Genomic DNA, 24,435 nt, shown 5'->3' with positions numbered 1-24,435 from the left:
CAAGGAAAACCTTTGCCTGGAATTTTGTGCTCAGATTTTATCCAAATATCACGCAAATCGGTACACATGCTCTCCAGAGTCATCAAGTCATCAAGACGGGTTTGTTTGATTTCTCATAATGTAATTGGCTACGATTGGCTTCTAAAGTTTTTAGGAGTATCCCACTTTGTACCCGTTTTGTACAAATCACCACGACTCCTCAATGCAGCGTCCAATTGTGGTGAAACTGTGCATGCATATTCCCACTAGGCTGAGGAAGAAATGCCACTTGACAGTTTTCAAATCATAGTGGCGCTGTACTAGCCTGGAACTCACCTATGCTTTCTATGGCATAGGCAGCTCCCGGCAGGATCCGCCGACAGAAACTGTGCGCAGCTGCTGGACATGAGACTAATTAATTAGAGCGACAAAGAGAGAGAGGAGTGTGTGTAGCGGATCTACAAGCTCACTTTGTAGATCGACTATTTTCAACATGCGACAAAGTATAAACCAGGCTTTAGCATTCATGTGCTCTTCACACAGATGTTAATGTTTTCAGTGTATGAGTCAGCATGTGCTCTGCACACATGTTATTGTCAGTGTATGAGTCAGCGTTCATGTGCTCTGCACACAGATGTTGAGGAATGAGAAACGACTGGATTTCAAACCTGTTAATTATAGAACAGGCCTATTTTTATTCTCTGTTCCCTCAGACACACATTCAATCTTCTAGGGCAGAGATGCCCACACCATTGCCATTTTGGTTTGGCCCACAGGGTTAGTGCAGGATATTTAGAGATAATTTAGAATAGGTTAAAAATATAAAAAACAAGATTGATATATTTAATTAATGTATCACGCTTTTACAGTGTATTTAGGTCCATCCATGGTGAGATTACGTTTTGACCCACAGAACTTTTAGTACACGCACGCACGCACGCACGCACACACGCACACACGCACGTGGTTCGGATTTTTGGACATGACGCTGTATGAAATGCTTACCATAAATATCGCGGTTGCAAAGGTACTAAATGACTGGCCGAGTGCCGTGCTGGGAGTGCTGCTCCTGTTTGGGGGAATATCAAGTACCGGTAGTTAAATTAATTAATTACACATTAAAAATAAACCCGCTACAAAACTAGCGTCATTCGTATTATTGACCTATATGTACCATTATAGACCAACTTTCGTTCAACTTTGACCCCGGGACCCAAACTACTGAAAATATCTGATCTACAAGCAAAGGACGACCCCCGACCCACTCTTTGGGGAAAAGTGCACTATTCAGTACATAGTGTGCCAGGAATCTGATTGTTCTCTTCTGTTTTTCTTAGGTGGAGCACTCGTTTAACTATTTGGAGATCCAGGCGGTCACGTGTAACAAGCCCACACAGGTACAGAATTATATGATATCCTGGATTACATTTGAAAATAACTAATAAATCTAATTTATTTAAATGTTGAACGCCATAAGGATTATTCATAGTTGGCTGTTGGCTTGCAGAAGCATGCACAGTAAACACAGAAAATGATAATAAAAAGATAATCTATAACTATAATGTTGGTGTGGTTTTTAAGTTCTTAATGTGTTATATATAAAAAAAATCTACTGTATCTTTTATTTAGATTCTTCATGTTAAAACACTTTCTCATCTTTCATCTTTCTCATCAAGTGGTTTATCACTCTCTTGGCTAGGTTCTTGACCATGAATATGTTATTGTAAAAACATGTAGGCATAACAGTGTATGCAGCCATGCATACACTGTTTTTGTTTTTCATGATATTTCTTTGGGGTGTTTTGAGCTAACTGTCCGGGCCCACACAGGAGGTTTTTATTCAAGGAATGATACATATTCCAGAGCTCTAGTGTGGACCTTTAAGAATCTGTCTCATGAACAGATTTGAAAATAGGCGTCCCCCCCCCCGTCCCCCCCAGGTTGGCAGAGGAAGATGCAACGCCCAGGATTACATTAGATAATTGACACTGGGTGGAAAGAAATGGTTTTCAAAATCGTGGGATAAAAATTATGGAAAAAAAATAAAAGAATCTATCGGTACAGTCGACAGACAGTACCGACGGCGATAATGTGTGTGACACCTTTCACACACAGCGAGCAAAACCTTGGCGATCAAAGTCCGATCTTGCGTCAGATCGGGAGTTTTGTTGGCGAGCGCCAAAAATGGTCCCCAACAGCATAATCGGAGCAAATATCGTGCAGTGTGTACGAGCCATTAGGAGCTTTGTATGTCTCTGGCTGCCTGGCTGTGTCCGAGCACGAAAATAGCATTTGGTTGGTTTTCAAAACCAAGTGTCACTGTTGTGCAGCCTAACACACACATACTCATACATATCATATACTGTATATATGATGATTTCAGGTGTTACAGTACAGTACAGTACAGTACAGGGACCCCCTCCCCCGGGGACCCCCACACGGTAACTCTGTAATTTCTCGACCGTTTCGGACACTGGCCGGCACCCTGGGCGCGTTCCTGCAGGTCTGGAAGTTCCGGGAACCCCCCACACGTAGTTGCACCACTTACTTCACACGGGTGTGATTTTTGAAGGTTTTAATTTAAGAAAACAATACCATGACATTTCTTTCTACATTTTGTTTTAAATATTAACGTTCTATTATCTTTACAATGTTGATGTTTGGGGTAAAGTTTGCAATAACGTTGCAGACCACAAGTTGAGAATCGCTGTTTTCATGTGTGGCGAGCCACTGAGAATATCTCTTGTCTCTTCTAGCTGTCCATAGAGTATGAGCGTGGCTCATTTTCTCTGAGGCTTCTCACCACAGAGGAGGTGAATGAAGTGGTCACTCACATAGGAAACTATCTGCTCAGGATATGTCCTGGACTCCCACCTAGGTACGTTCACTCTGTGTGTGTGTGTGTGTGTGTGTGTGTGTGTGTGTGTGTGTGTGTGTGTGTGTGTGTGTGTGTGTGTGTGTGTGTGTGTGTGTGTGTGTGTGTGTGTGTGTGTGTGTGTGTGTGTGTGTGTGTGTGTGTGTGTGTGTGTGTGTGTGTGTGTGTGTGTGTGTGTGTGTGTGTGTGCGTGCGTGCGTGCGTGCGTGCGTGCGCACGAGTGTATAAAAATGTAGTAATGAAAATGTGTTTTACATAAGTCAGCCTTGTGATGGCGCTATAAAGGCCAGATGTGAAACTGCAAGGAAATGTTTTTTCCTTGGCCTCTAATGACTGCAAACGGAGCACTGCTCCAAACATTGGAAGGCAATCGGGATGGAATGGAAATCGTTTGATTCGCTTACAACACGTCCACCTGACCTGTGGACAGAAAACAAGAGTTTTATGGGAATGAAGGTCCCATTGGATCCATTCCTCTACTTTGCAGCGCAAGAAAGCTGCGATTGCTTGTAGGCGAGTGAAAGGAAGGCACTCTTATAACGTGGTCGCCTCTGAAATCGAGCAGATGATGATGCAAGTGAAGATGTTACCTTTGTAGATCTACACACAGTGCTTTCCATCTTAAACAATAGGTGTGAAAGTGAAACTATCGATCGTAAAATAAATATAAATATTCACTGAAAGATAGTCATCTTGTTTGCATCAGAGCATATTGAGAAGTCAGACGTTATCCGGAAAGGGATTAATCACACTAGCTTTGGCATCGCTATTATGGTCTTTTATTCATTATATTCACACATTTTCAAAGATTTTTCATATGTATTTTAAATGGGGGTTAATTGGATAAATTAAATAGTATTAATTTGGTTTTTGTCTTAGTAAAGTGATGAAGAAGCTGTGTATGGAACCCCCTGACAGACTGACTTCTCTACAAACACTATGGGAGAATAACAAACCTGCTGAACCAGGACCCTGTGGTATGTTTGTGTGTGTGTGTGTGTGTGTGTGTGTGTGTGTGTGTGTGTGTGTGTGTGTGTGCGCATTATTAGGTATGTCTTTCACACAGTACATCTCTTTATTTTCTTTGTCTCTCCCCTCTTCCCCTCACCCTTGTGTCTAGGTGGGTTTTCTCAGATGTACAGGTGTGTATGTGACTGGTTGGGCTTGCCTCCCAGAGAAGAGGTGCAGTGGGTCAGTACCGTTCATTTAATTTAGATAAAGTATAATGTATAATTGTGTTGTGTATATGAATAGTGGTTCCATTGCTATTCCTTGAACATGACAGTGAAGGACGCTCAGGTGGCGTAGTGGTATGTTAAAGTAGCTGGCTAGTGCCCACCACCGCGGAGTCTGTGGGTTTGAATCCACCGTAGTGCATCTGGCTTTGTTGAACACCTATACAGGGAGGAAAGCTGGGCCGGGAGGGTGTTATTTGTCATTACACGCATTCCCCACGTATTCCCCGGTGGGGGGGCGGGGCTGATGAGCCGGTAGTAGGATACAACAGCAGCATACAGCGCACATAAATGTGTTGGTGAGGAATCACCAACAACAATCACCATAACAACTACATTTAAAATGGGGATTAAAGGAAAAGAGAAGGATACTGAAATAGCATAATTCTACAGAGGTTTTGTTAACGGTTTATATATGAATGCTCTTTTCCAGGATGTGGACACCATCTATCTGACGCAAGATTCCAGAGAACTAAACCTACAGGACTTTAGCCATCTGGAGAACAGGTGAGTGTTAAGCTTATAGTCGTATGACAGGTCAGGTGGATATACTGCATGTGAAAACACAGATATAAAGAAGTAAATTGTCTGTCTGGGATCTGCAGAAACATTCTATCTCCAAGCGGAACTGAGAAAGAGGTTAACCAAGGTACATCCTTGAACCTTGAACCGTATAATGTGTTATCAATAGTATGGCTTGTTGGCCCAGAGCAAAGTTTATAGAGTCTGAGACAGCAGGACTCCCTCGACCCAGAGGGTTAGACAACCGAGGTCTCTTCCTCATAATAAGGCGATGTGCTACTTTCAACTGATGAATATAGTAATTCCCACGCCACAATGAGTTGTAACACCACCACGTTTAAGTTTACGCACGCGTGCTGTCACACATGAATGAGCACCAGAGCACAATACGAGAGTCTTAAGATGAATATATACAGCACTCGCTTATTTGTTGTTACTTTTTCTGCTCAAAATGAGACGATCTGAGATGTTTATGAAAACAAGCTAAGCTAATGCTACCGCCGGATGATGCTGCTCCTCCATGCGCAACAACAACAACAACAACAGCAGCAGCTGTATGGGGGATACACGTCCTGGTTATAGTCAGGGGGCCCTTCTTCTTTGGTTTTCCACACATTTTTCTGGCATTGGCGCCACTTCTTCCCCTAGAGCGCTAGCATGGACTGTTAAGAAGTATTCCTCGTTAATAATACAATACCTACAACATAATAAGTTACCTAAAGTTTACATATAAAGATATTGATGACTATGAAATATTCTCTCCTCATCCGTGCATCCTCAGAGATCTAGTGGCCATAATAGCAGTCCTGGAGTTTAACCAGTGGTTCAACAAGCTCTCCACCAAAGACTACAAACTGGTCAGTTCACAGCCTACATCACACACCTAGCACCACCCTCTGGTCAGTTCACAGCCTACATCACACACCTAGCACCACCCTCTGGTCAGTTCACAGCCTACATCACACACCTAGCACCACCCTCTGGTCAGTTCACAGCCTACATCACACATCTAGCACCACCCTCTGGTCAGTTCACAGCCTACATCACACACCTAGCACCACCCTCTGGTCAGTTCACAGCCTACATCACACACCTAGCACCACCCTCTGGTCAGTTCACAGCCTACATCACACATCTAGCACCACCCTCTGGTCAGTTCACAGCCTACATCACACATCTAGCACCACCCTCCATCTCTATCACTGGTCAGTTCACAGCCTACATCACACATCTAGCACCACCCTCCATCTCTATCACTGGTCAGTTCACAGCCTACATCACACATCTAGCACCACCCTCCATCTCTATCCCTCGCCCACATATTCATCCAGTTTGGGAGAACCTGTCACCTTAGCAAACTCCATCTGCATCTGTATTAATGGCATTTCAGCATGTCTGCCTGCAACCCTCCCTCTCAAGTCTCAAATTCCCCCCCTCTGTCTGTCTGTCCTGGATCAGACCAATGTTCCTATGTGATAAGCCTCTTAATCCTAACTAAACAATAAGGCTCAATTACTCAAGCTTTCGCTCCCCAGAGCTCCCTATTACTAACTCTGTGTCCCAACACTGCCCGCAGTCTCACCAATTACCATGCACAGCTCCCGACGTCCCAACAATTATCACACATCTCCATCACAGCTAGCCGTATGCGATTTATATTTCTGGTGTCCTAAATTTTATAAACAACCATGTGTCCATCCAATGTGCGTTATCCGGGATTCGTTTTAATAAGAAATTGAGCCCAAGGCTTGTGCATGTGTGTGTCTGAATTTATGCTAATGTCCTGTAGTGTACAACCATGCTTTGTTTTGGGGCTAGGTTGCTATAGTTACCACCACTCTGTGTGTGTGTGTGTGTGTGTGTGTGTGTGTGTGTGTGTGTGTGTGTGTGTGTGTGTGTGTGTCCGTGCTTTCAAGGAAATGTCCACATCCAACATTTTTTCATTGTAATGTGGTGATAAATGGACTGGTCTTTGAGACGTGTTGTTAAATGTGAGTACAATGTGGTTTGGGTCATACTTGAAGCCTAAACCCCCAGAGTCATTGGTGGGGAAAGAAGGGGAAATATAAACGGGTAAAGATGAAGGGAATGGTGAGAGTGGGCAACACAGTGAAACATAGGAATCAAAAGGAACAGAGAGAGAGGGAGACTGAATTAGTTGTTGCATGTGCGCCTGAAGATGGCATGGAGAGATTGACAAGAAGTTCGCTAATGAGAGGTTAGAACCAGTGCCGGCCTGCGAACAACACACCCGTGTAAGGTCCCTGGGAGGTAGGGCCCCCCGCAGTCTACCGACAAAACTAATACATTTATTTGCTGTTTGTTTTTACTGAATTGAACTGACCGGCAACTGACAGGAATGTTGTGTCGCTTCACTTGTTGTAGGTGTCAGGGAACATTAATCTGCATCATAAAAGCAGCGATTGTCGTCCTATTCATGATGTTGATCTCAGCGGAGGTAGGCTACTGTGGTGTTGTGAGTGCTACGCTAACTAAACAAAACAAATGGCATCAGCAGCTGCATCCGTCCCACCAGGGTTGTCCGGTTTTGTGAGAGAGAAACAAGCAACCAGGTCCATTAGAAAAGTCAAAAATAAGCAACTAGGGCAGGTCAGTCAAACTGTATTGTCAAATGTTGTTTTAGAGCAGTGGTTCTCAAAAATGTCCAGGATCCCCAATATTTTAAAGCAACTTTACAGAAAAACTAGCCCGAAGTAGCTTATAATAAGCAGAATGAGACCACACAATTCAATTCAATTTCAATTAAATGTTTCAATTCAATTCAATTCAATTAAATTCAAAGGGCTTTATTGGCATGAGAAAACATACGTTTACATTGCCAAAGCAGAAAGAACAATACAGCAATACAATCAAAACAAGAATGATGTACATTTGAAAGTCAGAATCTTCAATAGATCAATTTCTATGTACCAAGATCACTCGATGCAGGTATAGTGCAGGAATATACACAATGATTAGTCTTTAGGGTGGTTGTGTTCCATTTGATATCCTTCTCCTATCAAAGCAACTCACAAATCTTGCTGCTGTGTTTGCACATTGTTGTACTTCGCCCAGCTGATATGGGAGTTTTTTGTCATTGGTCATGTTCTCGAAATCTCCGTGTGTGGTTGTAATCTGTGGGAAGTATGTGTCTCTGATGTCTTGGTACAATGGACAGATGGTTAGGAAGTGTAGCTCAGTTTCCACTTCATTTTGTGTGCAGTGGATGCATAGTCTGTCTTCTCTCGGGATACAGGTCTGCCTATGACGGCCTTTCTCGATCGCGAGACTGTGCTCACTGAGTCTCTACCTAGTTAAGATTTTTCTTTGTTTTGGGTCGGTCACGGTGCTCAGGTATTCTGCCACTGTGTATTCTCTGTTTAGGGCCAGATAGCATTCTAGTTTACTCTGCTTTTGTGTTGCTTCTTTCCAATGTGTCAGATAGTTTTCTTTTTGCTGTTTTATAATTTGGTTTAGTCCAATCGGTTTTCTATCTCGTGGCTCTGTTTGTGTTTGTGCCTGGAGTTCCAGGGCCAACTGGCTGAGGCTTGTTATGGAGTGCATCTAGGTCACTTTCTTTTAGGTGGTTGTAGAACTTAAGTGCTCTCTTTTTTATTTTGATTATGAGTGGGTATCGTCCTAATTCTGCCCTGCATGCATTATTTGCATTATTTTCGCTGGGTACGGAGAATGGATTTGCAGAATTCTGTGTGTAGGGTCTCGGTTTGGTGTTTATCCCATTTTTCAAGGTCATGGTTTGCTAATGGTCCCCAGATCTCGCAACCATAGAGGGAAATTGATTATATCACAGAGTCCAGTATTTTAAGCCAGGTTTTAATTGGGATGTCTATTTTGATGTTTCTTTTGATGGCATAGAATGCCCTTCTTGCCTTGTCTCTCAGGTCCTTTACAGCTTGGTTGTAGTTCCCTGTGCTGCTGATGTTTAGGCCAAGGTAGGTATAGTTTTTTGTTTGTTCTAGTGGGATTGTATTTAGGAGAAATTGGTGGTTTTGGCGGCTGGACCTTTTTTTAAATATCAGGATTTTAGTCTTTAGTCTTTAGTTAGGTTCACTGTCAGGGCCCATGTCTGGGATAATTTGTGTAGGAGATCAAGTTGCTGCTGTAGTCCTTCCTTGGTTGGAGACAGCAGCAGCAGGTCATCTGCAGGTCACCACACACACTCTGTCCCAAATAGCACAGGCCGTCGATGCAAAGGGTTAGGATAATCTGTCTGTTTGCCTTTCAATCTGAGATCAAGGAAGGAGGAGTTTTGGAGATGATATGAGAACATGAGGCTGGAAAACAAGAGGACAGCGAAGAACAGAAGACATGTTTTGCATTACTCAATATTGTGTGTGTGTGTGTGTGTGTGTGTGTGTGTGTGTGTGTGTGTGTGTGTGTGTGTGTGTGTGTGTGTGTCACAGTAGCATTGTGAGGCGAAGCTGGTGTAAAATGAGTGACAAAACACATCATGTCACTGTGCTGTCCTCAATGTTATTATGACTCTTGTGGAATATACAAGCTGCTTTGTGTGCTCTCTCTCTCTCTCTCTCTCTCTCTCTCTCTCTCTCTCTCTCTCTCTCTTTATCTTTCCCTTCCTCTCCTCACCCACTTCTGGAATGCCGTGACCCAGTATCCACTTAATTTCTCCCCATTTCTTGCTTCACTATCTGCTTTTTTCCACCTCTGCTTTTTCTCCCACCACTTCATAGTTTCTGTTTCCCAGTAACAACATGGAAACAACAGCCTTCATTGTCGCTCCCTCCCTTCTAGCCTCTGTTTATCTCTACAGTTCTATCTGTCTCTCTGTCTGTCTGTCGGTCTCTGTCCCACTGTTCCTCATGGCGTTTCTTCATTTTCATTCTCCTACTTCCACCTCTTTAATTCCATCCTTTCTCTTTTCCTGTTCTTCTCGTTGGTCTCTCTCTCCCTGTTCTTCTCTCTCTCTCTCTCTCTCTCTCTCTCTCTCTCTCTCTCTCTCTCTCTCTCTCTCTCTCTCTCTCTCCCCCCTTACTTTTTCGTTCTCCCCTCTCCTCCCCTGCTCTCTCGCTCTCTCTCACTGCAGATAACAATGTCACCAGTGTTTGGCTACTCTGAGGCTACTGGCAGAAAGGAAAAGTCCTCTATATATGGCAGGAATGTCAATTACTTGAAATAACAGAACAAGCTTACTGAGCAAAATGCTGTGATGAGAAATTGTTGTGGTATAAAACGGACACAGATCATAACACATTTATTGGTGTGTGTGTGTGTGTGTGTGTGTGTGTGTGTGTGTGTGTGTGTGTGTGTGTGTGTGTGTGTGTGTGTGTGTGTGTGTGTGTGTGTGTGTGTGTGTGTGTGTGTGTGTGTGTGTGTGTGTGTGTGTGTGTGTGTGTGTGTGTGTGTGTGTGCACTGTGCACTCACTGAAAGTCAGCCACATTAAGTGGGTCAGTGAAGAGCTAGATAGGGAACGAATGGTTGTAGCTGTTGATTTGAGTGCATAGTACATGTTTGACAGGTTTTTTGACATGACATTATCATGTCACGCAATTATAGATAAGCTCCATCTTCCCAAATTGTATTTATTTTACCTGTATTTTTTTTTCTTCTTTTTTTTACCCTTTTTTTTTTTTCCCCCAGGAATGTTGCTTCTTAAAGGGAAGCTTTGCCGTTATTTAATGTGAATCCTATTGCTTTGTTGCAACATAACACTTGAATTTTGTGTCAAGAGCTCACGCTGGAAATTTCCTGGCAGCATAAAGCGTCCCGACTCATAACATCTGTCACGCACCACTGCCTCCAGTCTGTCCCCTCCTGTCACTCCATAGTAAATCATAAATTCAAAAACTACATTCCAAAATGTGTGTGTTTGCGTGTGTGTAGTCTGCAGATGTGTGTGAGCAGATCCTACGGGTGGTGTCTCGATCCAGTCGACTGGAAGAGTTGGTTCTGGACAATGCCGGACTCAAAATGTGAGGTTTTGATCTTACTGGGGAAATAAACATTAGGGTTATTGTTATACAGTAAACGTTGAATCCTTTTCATCTCTCCCTTGCTTCCTCACTTTTTACAGTGACTTTGCTCAGAAGCTAGCTGCTGCCCTGACCCATAATTCTAGCTCAGGACTCACCACCATCAACCTTGCTAACAACCCACTGGAGGACAGAGGTAAATCATTTATGTTCTACTTTGCTTTATTTCATGCAATCATATATGCAAACAGTGTTTGTATACTATCCAATGCTCCACTATACACCCTTCTTCTTTCGTGTGTCATCATCAGATGTCCCACTCATGCTTCCAGGCTGCCGCCAGCCATGCCTCTGTAGACAGGTCCTCAGGGGTGGACCTGAGCAGCTCTTGTGTCACCTTCTTCTATGGGCGGCAGGACTTGAGTCTATTTAGAGGCAGCACTGTTATGGTGGTGTTGTGTAGGATATGTCAGTCATGTCTCCAGGCTTTCCTTGCTAGGTGAGGGTAGCAGCCTCAAGTCGGAGGCCCGGCCGGGGAAATTCCCTCTACTACTGGCAGGTGGAACACGGAGGTGGGCTTTAGGCAGCCAGTTAGGGTCCGAAGAACATTGGCAACATCGACCTTCCTGGCATGTGGGCTTCTGCAATATGCTGGGGCACAGTATTCAGCTCCGGAGAAGTGTGTGTGGAGATTTGAAGCACCTTGATGAATGCACCCCAGCTAGTACAGGCGAGACATCGGATTAGTGATACCCTTATGAGACTTTGGTAGTCACTTCTTCAAGGTGTTGTTTGAAGGAGAGTGTCCTATCCAGACATACACCAATGTACCGCAGGGATTGCTAGAAATCCAGACACTAGTTTTTGACAAACATCCAGTTCCATATTTCCGGGATGTTGTCTCCGGTAGGTCGTGGATGTATATGTTGAACAACATCGGTGCGAGGACAGAGCCCTGCGGAATGCCATTCCTCAGCATCCTGAGTCTGTGCATTGTCTGTCTCTGGTCTTTAAGGTGAAGCTGCGGTTCGTCAGCGTCTCCATGATGAACTTGTCGGGACGGTCGGGAATGGTCTTTAGTCGCGAGATCTCCTATAAAGTCAATCAATGAGGCGATGCACATTCTAAGCCCAGATACAGTAGGCTCACTGAAGTGTATTGAAAAGGGCTTTAGTGGATCCTCCTCAAGAGTATCCCTCATCAAGTGTTAACTGCATTTGACTGTAAGAGAACTGAATACAAAATCAAACTCCTATTTCATTCCTTTTGCAGGCATTTCCTCCTTGGGTGCTCAGTTTGCCAAACATCGTACAGGCCTCAAGCATTTAAACTTCTCCAAAACCTCACTGTCGCCCAAAGGTATCTATGACTTATTTTAGCATTTTTATACAATCATTGTTATAAGATTATTGCTACAGTATGGTAGGTATTGCATTGGCAATCAATTATGGATGTTAACGATTTAACCATTTGTCCTACAGGTTTTCAGATTTCGTATTATTGCAGCTAAATGTCTGGGGTGGGTGCTGAGTTTAGGCGTTTGAATCCACTGCATTCCATTCCGAGTGTATTGGGGTGTTCGGGGGAAGGGAAACCGATGGGGAGGGTGATCTTGTTCGCTGGCTCGCTGCACATCATTCTATGGGCTGGGGGACGGCACCTGTCAGCGGTTAATGTTGAACGGGAGCGATAGAACAGAGGAGATCCCTCCTGGGGCTCCTCACTGCCAGGTGAGCCAGTAGGATATAACGGCTAGGGCAACACTGAAATGTGCAGATAGGAATCAATTAGCATAACCATAATGACTAAATTGGGGAGGAAAAAAAGGCTACAAATTATTGACTTCTTCTAATTATTACAAATTGCTGGGGTTTCATGATGTCCCAATGTACATCAAGTGGATATGAACGAAACAGTAAGTAAATGGATGGTTTAAAAAACCTCATAATGTCATCTAACATTGCTCCTGTCAAAGAGCCAGCTAATGTCTTTAGCACTCTAAACATCGCCCTCTCAGGCAATCAATAAAGATATATCATAGCCTATGGCTATGCCCCATAGTGTTGGTTCAGTCAGTCAGGCTTACACTTGAGCTCTTGCAAATAATTGATGTTTACTGTGTATTTTACATTTGCATTGCACTTTTACATGAAGTGGTTGCTGATGGCACATTATGGCAGTATGTTTTACAGTACTGTCTCCTTTCTTCATGTTATCTTTTTACTCTCACACTATCCTTCCCCTTTTCCAGTCAACTTACAGTACTGTTGTCTAGTACTAAATCCTGTCTTATCAGTAGTAGAAAGTCTGAATCAAGGCTTACCAAAAGGTGAGAGGTCACTGTCTGTCTGCCTTTGGGCAGGATGCAGCACCACACAGTCGATCCCTGCAACCCTCTGACAAAATGTAATGACTGTTGTTTGTCAGCGTGGACTTGAACTGTGGATGCCCCAAGTACTGACTTAATTAGGTCTGACAACACACACACACACACACACACACACACACAACGCACAGATGGACAAATATACACATAATGTGAACACATGCATGTATACGTGTTGTCCTCGATATAATTAGCACAGCCTACAGTATAACGTTCTGTAGGCTCCCTCTCAGAGTACTGGCACACAAAACAACAGTAATGGAATGCTGGGAAGAGAACAGAACGTAATTGAATCAACATGTAATTAAAGTCTAATAAATCCAGTAACAGAATTAATATTTTTGCAAAACAAAAACGGAAAACTAAACTAATCCAAAACATTTTCTTTTTTAAACGGCAATTTAAAATGTGATACAATTCAAACACATGACTCAATACACAAACATGCCTCTGTGCACAATGACGTGATCTCATTTCTCAGCATTCACTTTCTTTCCAATCTCAAATATACTTTCCTGTCATCCCTTTCCTTAATTTCCTCCGTTATTTCCTTCTGAACGCTGTGAAAACATAGGGAAAGAAAGGGAGACTTTCCTTCTACAGATAATGGATGTGTGCCTCTGTATGTTTAATTATTGGAGTATTGGAGTATACTTGGAGTATTAACTTGACTTTCCTGTGTGTGTGTGTGTGTGTGTGTGTGTGTGTGTGTGTGTGTGTGTGTGTGTGTGTGTGTGTGTGTGTGTGTGTGTGTGTGTGTGTTTGTGTCTTATATTATAGGGGTGAACAGCCTTTGCCAGTCACTGAGTGCCAACCCATCTATCCCCAGCAGCCTGGCCCATCTGGACCTCTCAGGGAATGTCCTCCGAGGAGACGATATGCAGGTACACACACACACGCACACGCACACACACACACACACACACACACACACACACACACACACGCAATGGCTTGAATCACACTTACTTCACCATCAAACCATGCAAATTGCCTGGCTCTATCTCCCAAAAAGCATCAAAATATCAGATGAAAGACTTTTCTATTTTCCTGTAAAAGTTGTGAAAAGAAAAGTCTACCTGACACATTAGCTCCTATTTGTAGTTAGACAGCAACTCATGACACAGGCTGACGCAGAGGTTATTATGTCTGTCACAGAATGAAATTGCCTGAGTAACACTGTGAAAACTGAGAATGTACAATATTTGGAAACTACAGTATATTCATGTTTGTGTGGATGTCAAGAGGTTCAGAAATGGACTCTTAGGAATGGAGTGCCAGACCCATGTGGTACTAAAATCTATTGCTCTCTATTGCTCTCTCTACCTGATCTTCAAACAACAAAACACTGGCTAATGTGCAAGTAAACATAGAAGCATGTGTTGAAATCACATTTTGGTGGAATTTTCGGGACCAGAGTAATAAACCACTCAATAATGTATTTACCGGTATTTAGGAATTACAGTGTTAATTATCTTTAAAGAGAGGCCCACACTGTGTGATTTTTTTCTATTTTCTATTGTGCTTTTAGCATTTCTATCACTTCCTGGGTCAGCCCAACAGCCTGGTAACTCTTGACCTCTCCAACACTGACTGTTCATTGGACCAGGTAATGCAGATTGACTTACTGTACATCCTCTCTCCCATGCACTGCCATTTATGGTGAAATTCTAGTCAAATTAATTGCTATGTCTAATGTCTAATTCATTATTGATATCATGTCCATAGGAATCACCCCTAAGCAATTATTCTCAATCATTGGGCTACTTCAAACTATTTTTCCCTCGATAAAATTACAGTTATGTCTTTATTATGCTACATGCAAGACGGAATGTCACCCATTAATGTGTATGCTGAAATAAATGTAATCAATTTAATAAGGCCACTCAAAGCATGTTACAGTTTACTGTTGGTGAAATGTGGTCTGAATGCATTATGTGATTTATTGATGTGGGTCTGAGAGCCAAATACAGTTCATTGATTGGTCTGAGATGTAGCCAGCTGTCAGCCTGTCACTGAAGATATTGATCGGCTCATAGCTCATGTTCAGTTCCACTGAAGTACACACATGCATAAACACGCCACACACACACACACACACACACACGCACACGCACCATGCTACAGACAGCGTTTATACAAGGTTTATTTTTGTTCCAGGTATGTTCAGCTCTGCTACGTGGTTCAGTCCAACACCTTTCGGTTCTCAATGTATCAAAGAGCATCTTCCCTCACAGGTAAGAACATTTCCCCAATGGGACTTCACACAGGCTGGTCTGATTCTGAGGGAAACCCAGTTGCAGTGAAGCACATCCAAGCAGACAAACGCTGTATTATATTGGCTTGCTTTATACTAGTTTATGTGATCTTGATACATTTTATGAAGATAATGAGAGACTGACTGCAACATTTAAAGGGGTAATATGTCGATTTTAAAAAACAATAATAGAAAAAAGAACACGTGATGATACATGGGTGGAAAGGACCATTTGTTTGTTTTCAGAGAACACATGCTTTTTGTGAACAAACACCTTCTCATAGTATTTCTGTGGCAGTCATACAACGTTCAATTTCCATTTCATCAGACCATCCATTGAAAACGGCACTGACTGAGCGAGCGAGTGTGGGGGGTGGGGATTGAAAGCTCTAACTGTTGCCATTTCTTTCCATTCCTCCCATCTGTGCATGGTTGCCCTGCAGGCTACCACTGCATGCCCGCAATTGCACATTTGTGTGTCCACTGAACATGCCCCCAACACACACACACACACACACACACACACACACACACACACACACACACGCACACGCACACACACGGTTCAGTGCCGTTAGAGGAGTGGCTCAGAGCCCATGGTGTCCAGCTTGCTTCACAGAACCTACTGACAGAGAAACCAGAGACTCTCTCCACACACGCGCACACAGTCACACACACACACACACACGCCCGCCCGCACACACGCCCGGCGCCCGCACACACACATACGTTTATACACACATCATTGTCCCCCAGAGTTATGTTACATGAATGGTAAAGTGCTGCTTTTTATTCAGTTGTTATTTCTCTGAGTGCCCTTTTTAGTGTACAGGCTATTTCTGTGTGCATAGAAATTATGTGAATACATTAAAGTAAATGGAAGTCCTTTATGCTTCTTATTGGAGGGTGATTTAAGGGATGACATGACTGAGCCTGTAACACAATAAACATTTGAAACTATCATTTACCTTCCCACCGTCAACCATATTGACAACTTGGAAAGAATTTAAGATTAAGAATATGTTTAAAAAATACACCCAATAATTTGTTGTGGCAGTGGTAGACATATTGACAACCAAGTTGTGATAACAGTTGTTGAACAATATATCAGTTATGAAAATACAGACACAAAAATATAGTGCATCAATAATATGAATTATTTATCATTTTAGTTGGTGTCCCAATTAAATACTTTTTTTTAAAGGTGGAAGGTTGACAAGTCGGGTGCTGGGGTATACAATGATTAACTACGGAATTACCTCTAGCCTCCATGTGAGAAATAAACATCAAACTAATGGTCCTCAGAGGGTCAAATCCATTACCAGTCAGTGAACCAAATCTGATGCAGTTAGCAAAGCAGTTTCATATCATTACATGTTGCACATGTGGCCACCTTTTTGATATTTTAACATTATACTCTATTTCATATTTTAACCAGAGAAATCACATTGGTATTATGCCACTATTTTATGTGGGTCTTGGTCAGGATGGGGAAAAACATTAATATGTTAATATGTTACTTGACATAATGTGTGTGTGTGTGTGTGTGTGTGTGTGTGTGTGTGTGTGTGTGTGTGTGTGTGGGGGGGGGGGGGGGGGGGGGGGGGGGTTACAATTCATGCAACGTGAGTGTGTAACAGATGGGCCAGGGCAGTGGGAGTGTCAGAGGAGTCTGTCCTGTTGTCATTATCGCTCTTTCCAGTCTGTCTCTGGGGAGGAGATGAGGCATTGGAGAGGACTTCATCAGGATATAGAGGGAGGGGATGTAAGGCCAGGAGCAGGAGGTGGGATAGGAGATGAGCAATAGAAGACTTTAGGACAAGAGAAATGGAAAGGAGGGGTGAGCAGAAGGAGGACAGGACAAAGAGCATGAGATGGACAGAGCATCATATGAGATGAGCAGAGCTGAGGCAAAGGATGAGGAATAGAGAAGTTGGAGAAAAGAGGAGTTGAGCAGAAGAGGGCAGGACAGGAGAAATGAGAGGGGGGAGCAAAGGTTGCAAGAGGAGAGAACACAGCAAATGTAAGAGAGAGGAGTAGAGGAGTACTGGTGTGAGGGAAAGGGTTGCGAAGGGTTACGAAACATCTACAAAATTCAAGTTGTGTGGCAAGTGGGCCGTTGACCCGATGCCCAAGCCCGACATCACATCAGTGCAAATCGGCGTTAAATTATCATCATTACAAACTAATAAATTAACCCTTGTTGTAAAAATAAAAACAAAGTTGCGTTTAAGTCGTTCTGGATAAGAGTGTCCTAGTACCTAAATAGTAAAGAATCCTTTTGACGTCATTCATCTTCTCTCCATCAGCCGAAAGGGCAAAGAGGTACCACCGTCATTCAAGCACTTCTTCAGCAGTGCCATGTCCCTCAGCTTCATCAATGTGTCAGGAACCAAGCTGGCTCCAGAGGCTCTCAAGTTAGTGTTACCTACAGTATTGTTTCTCTTCATAGTCTCTAGTGTCCCCGACAAACCTTTCCCCCCTCATCCTTTCCTCTATATTTTTACATATTCTTTTTGTGTGAGGGCAACCAGACTATAGTAATTATTGTTATAAATGTATTCTGTTGTATAATTCATTTATGTTAATCAATGTGTAGTTGTTTTACTACTGTTGAAAATACGGGTGCAGTTTGCCATTTCAGATTATTGCATTTGATTGAATGCTGTGTTGTCTTTTCATGCAGAGCTCTGCTGCTCGGCCTGGCTAGTAACCCCAACGTAAAGGAAGTGTCTCTAGACCTCAGCTGCTGTGAAGTAAGACAAACATGGACACTTTTTCCCTTTGTGTGTGTTGTTATGTCAATGTTTGGAAGTGAATGTTACTCCACCTCTTAACATAATCATTCTGCGTTAGTGGTCAGTGGTCACAGCTTTTCATGGATGCTCTCCATAATGACTCTTTGACATGCCAGTGCAGTGGGATATTTCATAGAGAGAAAATGGGCACATGCATGCATACTCTCAGTCTCAACACATGGCCTGCACTCAGAAGAGTGCATGCCATGTTTATACACATGTACTGTATACACATTAACCATGCTTCAGTGTTTTGGAAGGCATCTTTTACATTCTATCCTCTGAATGCTAAGCAACGATTTTGCGCACAAGCTCCTGCATGTGTCTGTTTTTAAGGGTATTGTTGTGCATGCTTATTATGCATGTGTGGGTGTGCGCTTATGTTCCAGCTTCAGTTTGAATAGAACTATGGTGATAAAACATCTGTGTTCTTTAGATGTGTGCGTGGCTGCGTAATTGTTGGCCTGGCTCTGACATGCTCTTCTCTCCCCTAACGCCTCTATAAGCTTGGCCATTGTGTAAGTATTCGGCTGTGCTCCCTCATTACAGTAATTAACTTCAGTTGCTGCATGGCTTTGTTTGTGTTTTTTCTACATAATCTTTTTCCTGTTGGCTTTTTCGTCCTTCGCTGATGCCATTATTCACCCCATATAAATGGACATTTCTACTTATTTTTGTTCATATTAGGTTATACAGTACCTCAATGTCTTTTGACACCTTGAAGGATTCATGGTTGCCATAGTGTAACCTCTATGCCCAGAGTCACGTGTGTTTCTATGTATTTTGTTTCAATATTGATGGGCTTTCAGATTTTCTATTAATGTGCTGATTTTTGTTCTGTAAGAAGCCATTGGTATTTTTTCATGTTCATGTTATGGCTGAGGCGTGCAATGTTTGGGGAAATCCCACCCAAGACTCACCTATCAGTATAGACTGATTAGTGTTGATTGATGCACCTGGAAGAAGAGCCACTGCAGAAGTTATGTGTGAGTCAGAGGCACGTCTCTCTTTTCACACGGAGAGAAGAATAAATCAACCGTGACCATTGGTTCATGAGTTTGTGTGTGTGTGTGTGTGTGTGTGTGTGTGTGTGTGTGTGTGTGTGTGTGTGCGTGTGCACGCGCGCTGCGTTTTAATGTTCCATATCTTTCTCCATAGCTTCGATCGGGAGGATCTCAGATCCTAGAAGGCTGCATTGCTGAGATCCCCAACATCTCCAGTCTGGACATCTCTGATAATGGTGAGACATTACTGTCCATGCATGTGATACTTACTGTATCAATCTCCCAAAATAAGACACAGACTAAATGAATGCTTACTAATAGCTGGATTCTATTTTCATGACCTCCAGGCCTGGACTCTGACCTGTCCACTCTGCTTGTGTGGCTAGCCAAGAACCGCTCTATCAGACATCTTTCACTGGGCAAAAACTTCACCAACATCAAGTCCAAGTAAGGCTCTTACATGCAAGAGACTGATGGGGCTCAAGCTGATCATGGGTCTTTGAAGAGAGTGCTGGATTTCAGAGAGAGGCCTGGTTTAGGATAGAGATCCTGGGGCTGGCAGGGTGGGCTGAGTGTGGTGCTGAGTTGGACAACAAGGCTTGGGTTCAAAAAGAGGGCTGGAGTTACAGCAAATATGGAATAGAGAGTGGAGGATGGCGGACTGGTGTTGAAAGCCACAAACAGTCTTGACGATTGTTTTCACTTTAAAGGCCTTGCATCATGTACTGTATGGCATTTTTAGATACTCTGCTCTCGAATGATGTTATAGAGCTGCTGTGCATCTAACTAAATTCTATGTTATTTTAGTACTTGAAATGACCAGTTTCACCACAGTACTTACAGATTGGCCCTTTTAACCAACGAAATCATCAAATCCCAGTAAAGAAACATCACTTCCATCCCCAAAACAACCAATAACAATAAACTTCATTCAGTAAACTCACATTAAATTCATCTTGTTATTTATTTAAAGGGAAATGAAACCCTGGGTTAAAGTTAAAAACTTCAGGGGGTAAATACATTTGGTGTGCTAGGGAAGTGCAACCATAGTTAACAGTATTATCAATGCTTGTACATTGGCACACTTAAATCTTACGCACCCATTATTAATTGTATTATCTGGAGCTGCATTGCTTAGATCACGGTGCACTTACTGCACTATGAAGTCGGCCTATAAGTCTGCCATGTTTTTTACCCTTTTGTAATTTTTCACCTGAACCAGACAACATACTTTACAAAACCAGCCTTGTATGGTGTTTCACGCCCTTTTAACTCTTTTAACTTTTAACTGTGCAAAATCAGTACATTTTGTGAGTTTTCTATCTCTTTATGTCTAACTGTTTCTGTCAGGAACCTGGCTCCTGTCTTGGACAACCTGGTCCATATGATTCAGGAGGAGGAGTCGGTGAGTTGTTCATTTCCTCTTTGTGTGTCATCTCAACAGCAACCAGCTGACTCTTCAGAACTACTCATGGATTATCCATGCTTTGGTCTTATTTCACAATATATGTAAGAGTGTCAAGTTATTGTTCTGTGGTCAAAATGATGGAAAATGTTGCATTGGTTCTGTGGTAAAAGTATCTTTATCTTTTATTTGTGGATTTGCTTGGAATATTAGGATCTCAGGCAATTGAAACTAAGAAGAGATCTCATTTTTGAATAAGATGAAGTGTATGTCTGATTCCAGATTTAAATAATATGCAGATTATTCCTTTTTGGATATTGTCTAGATTTAATTTCAGATGTAAAGGGGTGCATGCATGCATTCATAGTCGAGCTACTGTAGGTAGTCTGTGAGAACGTCATTGATTTATCAGGCTGCAGGGATCAAACACCATCAATATCTTATTCTTTCTGATTGAGAACCGTTGTATAAAATCAGGATATTTCATATTTTCATTTAGGCCTTTAGCAGACACTCTTTATCCAGAGCAACTTACAGTAAGCAAGAACAACACATTGTAATACATCAAATACATAGAAATAGTCATCAAGGATCGTAAGTAAGCAAATGCTACGGCAAGTGCTGCGGGCTGAGGTGGAGTCTGAATAGGTGGGTTTTCAGACTATGGTGGAAGATTGGGAGTGAGTCTGCATTTCTGATTACAATGGGAAGTTTATTCCATAGTTTTTGGGCCAGAAGGGAGACGAGTCTGGGATGTGTGGAGTGTGTGGGGCGGGGGTTGTAGGGTTGGATCAGACTTTGAAGATATGGGGGTGCCATACCTTTTGGTTGCTTTGCTGCAACATCAGTGTTGTGTAAGGGGGGAGACGTGAGAATGTTGGCTGGTTGAAGACCAAGCGGATCAATTGGAGAGGCTTAAGTGCACATGCCAGAAGGCCAGTAAGGAGAGCGTTAACAATAGTCAAGTTTTGATATGACTGATGTCTGGATCAGTCCTAACAAGGGTCCTCATAGAAATTGTAGTTTATTTTTATTTTCCCTACTTCCCTCTCTTTCTCCCTCCCCCATCCATCTCACTTGTTTTATCTCTGTCTCCATCATATGGGCTGGAACAGCCTTTGCCCCCATGCCTAATAATTTATGTCCCCCACAGTGTTAGATTGATAGTCCTATTGAACCGCTCACTGCAGGTGTGTGTGTGTGTGTGTGTGTGTGTGTGTGTGTGTGAGGTCAGGTGCGTGCGTATTTTTGTGTGAAGATCATGAGCTGGTTATCACGCAGTGCACATGGATGCTGAAAAAGAGAAGATAGAGGAAAGTAAGAGACTCACAATGGCGGATAGATGATGGGTAGAGAGAGAAAAGGATGGGGGAAGCGAAGGAAATGAAAGTATGAAGGGAGTAAGCGAGCGAGTTGGGGGCAAATGAATAGGGAGGGTGGTAGTGGTGATTGGTAGCAGGGTTGGTGTTGGTAACAGATACTTACAATTAGGCTGTGATTGTCTTGTTAAGGGGGGGTGCAGACGTTGGTACGATGTACTAACAGTCCGACATGCAACAGTCCGACACATGCATGGCCGTTTAAAACTCACCCTGGCTCCCTACATGCGTTGCCCGTTAAGACACATACAGTACATGGCTGCTTAAGACTCCCGTGGCTTCCCTGTGAGGTTACTGTGACCATCAGCTGGTCACAGTCACAGCCACTCAGCCTCTGCAGCACTCTAACTGAAAGTGACTTTCTATCCAAAGGCCCTTGAATTGGATTACTGTGATTATGGTAAGCTCACACATCACACATACAATAATTCACTGGCAAAAAATAAATAAATAACATTTTTGAAAAAAGAAAAAGTAATCTGAATTATTTCGCGGACCCCCTGGCTATGCGTCGCGGACCCCACTTTGGGAACCACTGATCTAGACAGTCCCTTAAAATGGGTAGGGTTACTTAAAGTAAGTAATGCAACAAGCTGTCTGTAAGCAAAAATGCTTCACAAAATTAAGATGGCACTGATTTACGTTTGTCTCTTCAGACAGGACAACATTCCATCAAAGATTATATTAAACAAAAATAGTTTCGTTGTACTATTGCTATTACCAGACAGCACAACATTATCACATACTGACATAATATTCAGCACAGAATATTATGTCATTATCACCACAGAATTAATAATTAATGGATTTTACTTAAAAAGCAATACAATTCATTTTATTGAAGGCATTAAATGGGTTAATATGAGGTCAATCTAATTTAGTGATGGATTCACAGAGTAATGATTCATAATTCTGTGAATAATAATTTCCAATGCCCTGCAGTGATATTATAGGAAGTGAAGGCAATTCTGTTTGCCATGTCAATATCAGCTGCATGGTAGATGGGAGATGACATTTCTCTTAAAGGCAAAACGATAGATATTTACCTTTTTGCAGAATCTAATTTATTTCTGTAGTACTGTGCATACAGTGGGATGTTAGTGTTTTATTTTATTTATGGAGACTATTACTACAGTAGTACATTGACAGGGATTGTTACTCGGTTCAAAGAGGATTTATTTGTTTTATATATCACTCTTACTAGTACATTGTAGGCTACATACCATACAATATGTGCATGGGTTTTAACCCAAAAAATGAAAGAGAATACAAACCGTGTGTGTGTGCTTTGTTTATAGGCAAAGGGGTGTTTACAAATGAAGACATTTGACTTGGCAGCTTCACCATTTTTCAGGATTCTGAATTTCTGATAACCCCGAGGGGGAAAAAAAAACCTATTTCTGTATCTCTGTGGTGACACTGTGACAACACAGTCACTTGTCTGCGTTGCCTTCAAGTTTGTTCTCTTTTAAACTGTCATGGTGTGCAAGGAACAGAAGCATATCCACTCCTACCATTATGGGTTTGCGAAAACATGGCTGTTGCCATTTTTGCATTTGTAAACTAAGGGGGGGGGGGGGTGGTCTTTTAGATGGGTCCTCAGGAATACTGAGTATTGACTGCGTCCTTTCTCAATTTAGTGAGTCTAAGGATGCAGGCTATTTGAATCACTGCATCGGCCACATGACCTGCCAAACTAAACATCCCATAGACTTTGCTGCCATATGACATAATCTTCAAAAGCCATGTATTGGAGGGGATAGTGCCTCTCAAAAATAGTGAAAATAGCTCATGACATGTCACATTTTGTGCTTGTAGATCTGCTATTTTCCCATTACTTTGATTTTTTGATTGTTATTATGTAATGCCCAAAATAGTGATGCCATTGAAAGTGAAAATAAAAACATGCTACAGCATGCTGTAGCATGTGTGAACACTAGGTGGTGGCAATTGCCATCCCATGGGACCCCAAATTCCGCCCCTGTACTGTAGGCATCAGATTTGGTATAATAATGTTTCCCCTCTTTATTTCTACCTTTCTCCTTTTCTATGCCTCCCTTACTCCCTTTCTACACTTCCTCTGCACCCTTTTCATTCCCCAGCCTCTGACCTCTCTATCTCTAGCTGACTCCAGACTAAAGACTGATCTTACCATCGTTTTGAACGCTCTGGGCAGCAATTCATCTCTGACAAAGCTGGACATCAGTGGCAATGCCATGGGGGATATGGGAGCTAAGATGCTTGCTAAGGCACTACAGATCAACTCCAAACTCAGGTCTGTGCTCTCTCGTATGTGTGTGTGTTAAATAGTAACACTGTCAGAGATATAGGTTTGATATTATATATAGCACTGTGACGGTTGAACAGTTCCAATGGGTTGTCTCAGTATGGGAGCTAAAATGATGTGCAACCACTGTTAATTCAAGTCATTAATATAAAGGCACCGTTACTAGCGGTGTGTACGTTTATTCATTGCAGGACAGTAATCTGGGACAAGAACAACACCAGTCCTCAGGGTCTGCAGGACGTAGCAGCTGCTCTCGAGAAGTAAGTAGAGCCAGCTGTATCCGATTGTGTATAAATAATGTGCGTAGGTGCATGGATGCGTGCCTGTGTGTGCAAGTATTTATTGTATGTGTTTAT

The 24,435-nt window shown here is 42.5% G+C and overlaps 1 protein-coding gene across 3 annotated transcripts in view; it reads left to right on the top strand.

Moving 5' to 3' along the window:
- LOC308318079 (F-actin-uncapping protein LRRC16A-like) overlaps window positions 1-24,435 on the top strand; it is a 94,237-nt gene that overhangs the window by 32,932 nt on the left and 36,870 nt on the right. For all 3 annotated transcript variants that reach the window (XM_080767455.1, XM_080767454.1, XM_080767456.1), the window contains exons 4-22: window positions 1,317-1,376; window positions 2,736-2,857; window positions 3,734-3,831; window positions 3,975-4,045; window positions 4,523-4,596; window positions 5,393-5,468; window positions 10,475-10,563; window positions 10,665-10,759; window positions 11,836-11,922; window positions 13,730-13,833; window positions 14,481-14,558; window positions 15,110-15,186; window positions 17,516-17,623; window positions 17,893-17,962; window positions 19,163-19,244; window positions 19,356-19,455; window positions 20,359-20,413; window positions 23,895-24,067; window positions 24,271-24,339. In XM_080767455.1, coding sequence (XP_080623581.1) covers window positions 1,317-1,376; window positions 2,736-2,857; window positions 3,734-3,831; window positions 3,975-4,045; window positions 4,523-4,596; window positions 5,393-5,468; window positions 10,475-10,563; window positions 10,665-10,759; window positions 11,836-11,922; window positions 13,730-13,833; window positions 14,481-14,558; window positions 15,110-15,186; window positions 17,516-17,623; window positions 17,893-17,962; window positions 19,163-19,244; window positions 19,356-19,455; window positions 20,359-20,413; window positions 23,895-24,067; window positions 24,271-24,339 — 1,688 coding nt within the window. The remainder of the gene's footprint in view (window positions 1-1,316; window positions 1,377-2,735; window positions 2,858-3,733; window positions 3,832-3,974; window positions 4,046-4,522; window positions 4,597-5,392; window positions 5,469-10,474; window positions 10,564-10,664; window positions 10,760-11,835; window positions 11,923-13,729; window positions 13,834-14,480; window positions 14,559-15,109; window positions 15,187-17,515; window positions 17,624-17,892; window positions 17,963-19,162; window positions 19,245-19,355; window positions 19,456-20,358; window positions 20,414-23,894; window positions 24,068-24,270; window positions 24,340-24,435) is intronic.

Source organism: Protomyctophum bolini (genome assembly GCF_963924005.1).
Source record: "Protomyctophum bolini genome assembly, chromosome: 7".
In the NCBI taxonomy this organism is placed as follows: Eukaryota; Metazoa; Chordata; class Actinopteri; order Myctophiformes; family Myctophidae; genus Protomyctophum; species Protomyctophum bolini.
This window is presented reverse-complemented; position numbering and strand designations above follow the sequence as displayed.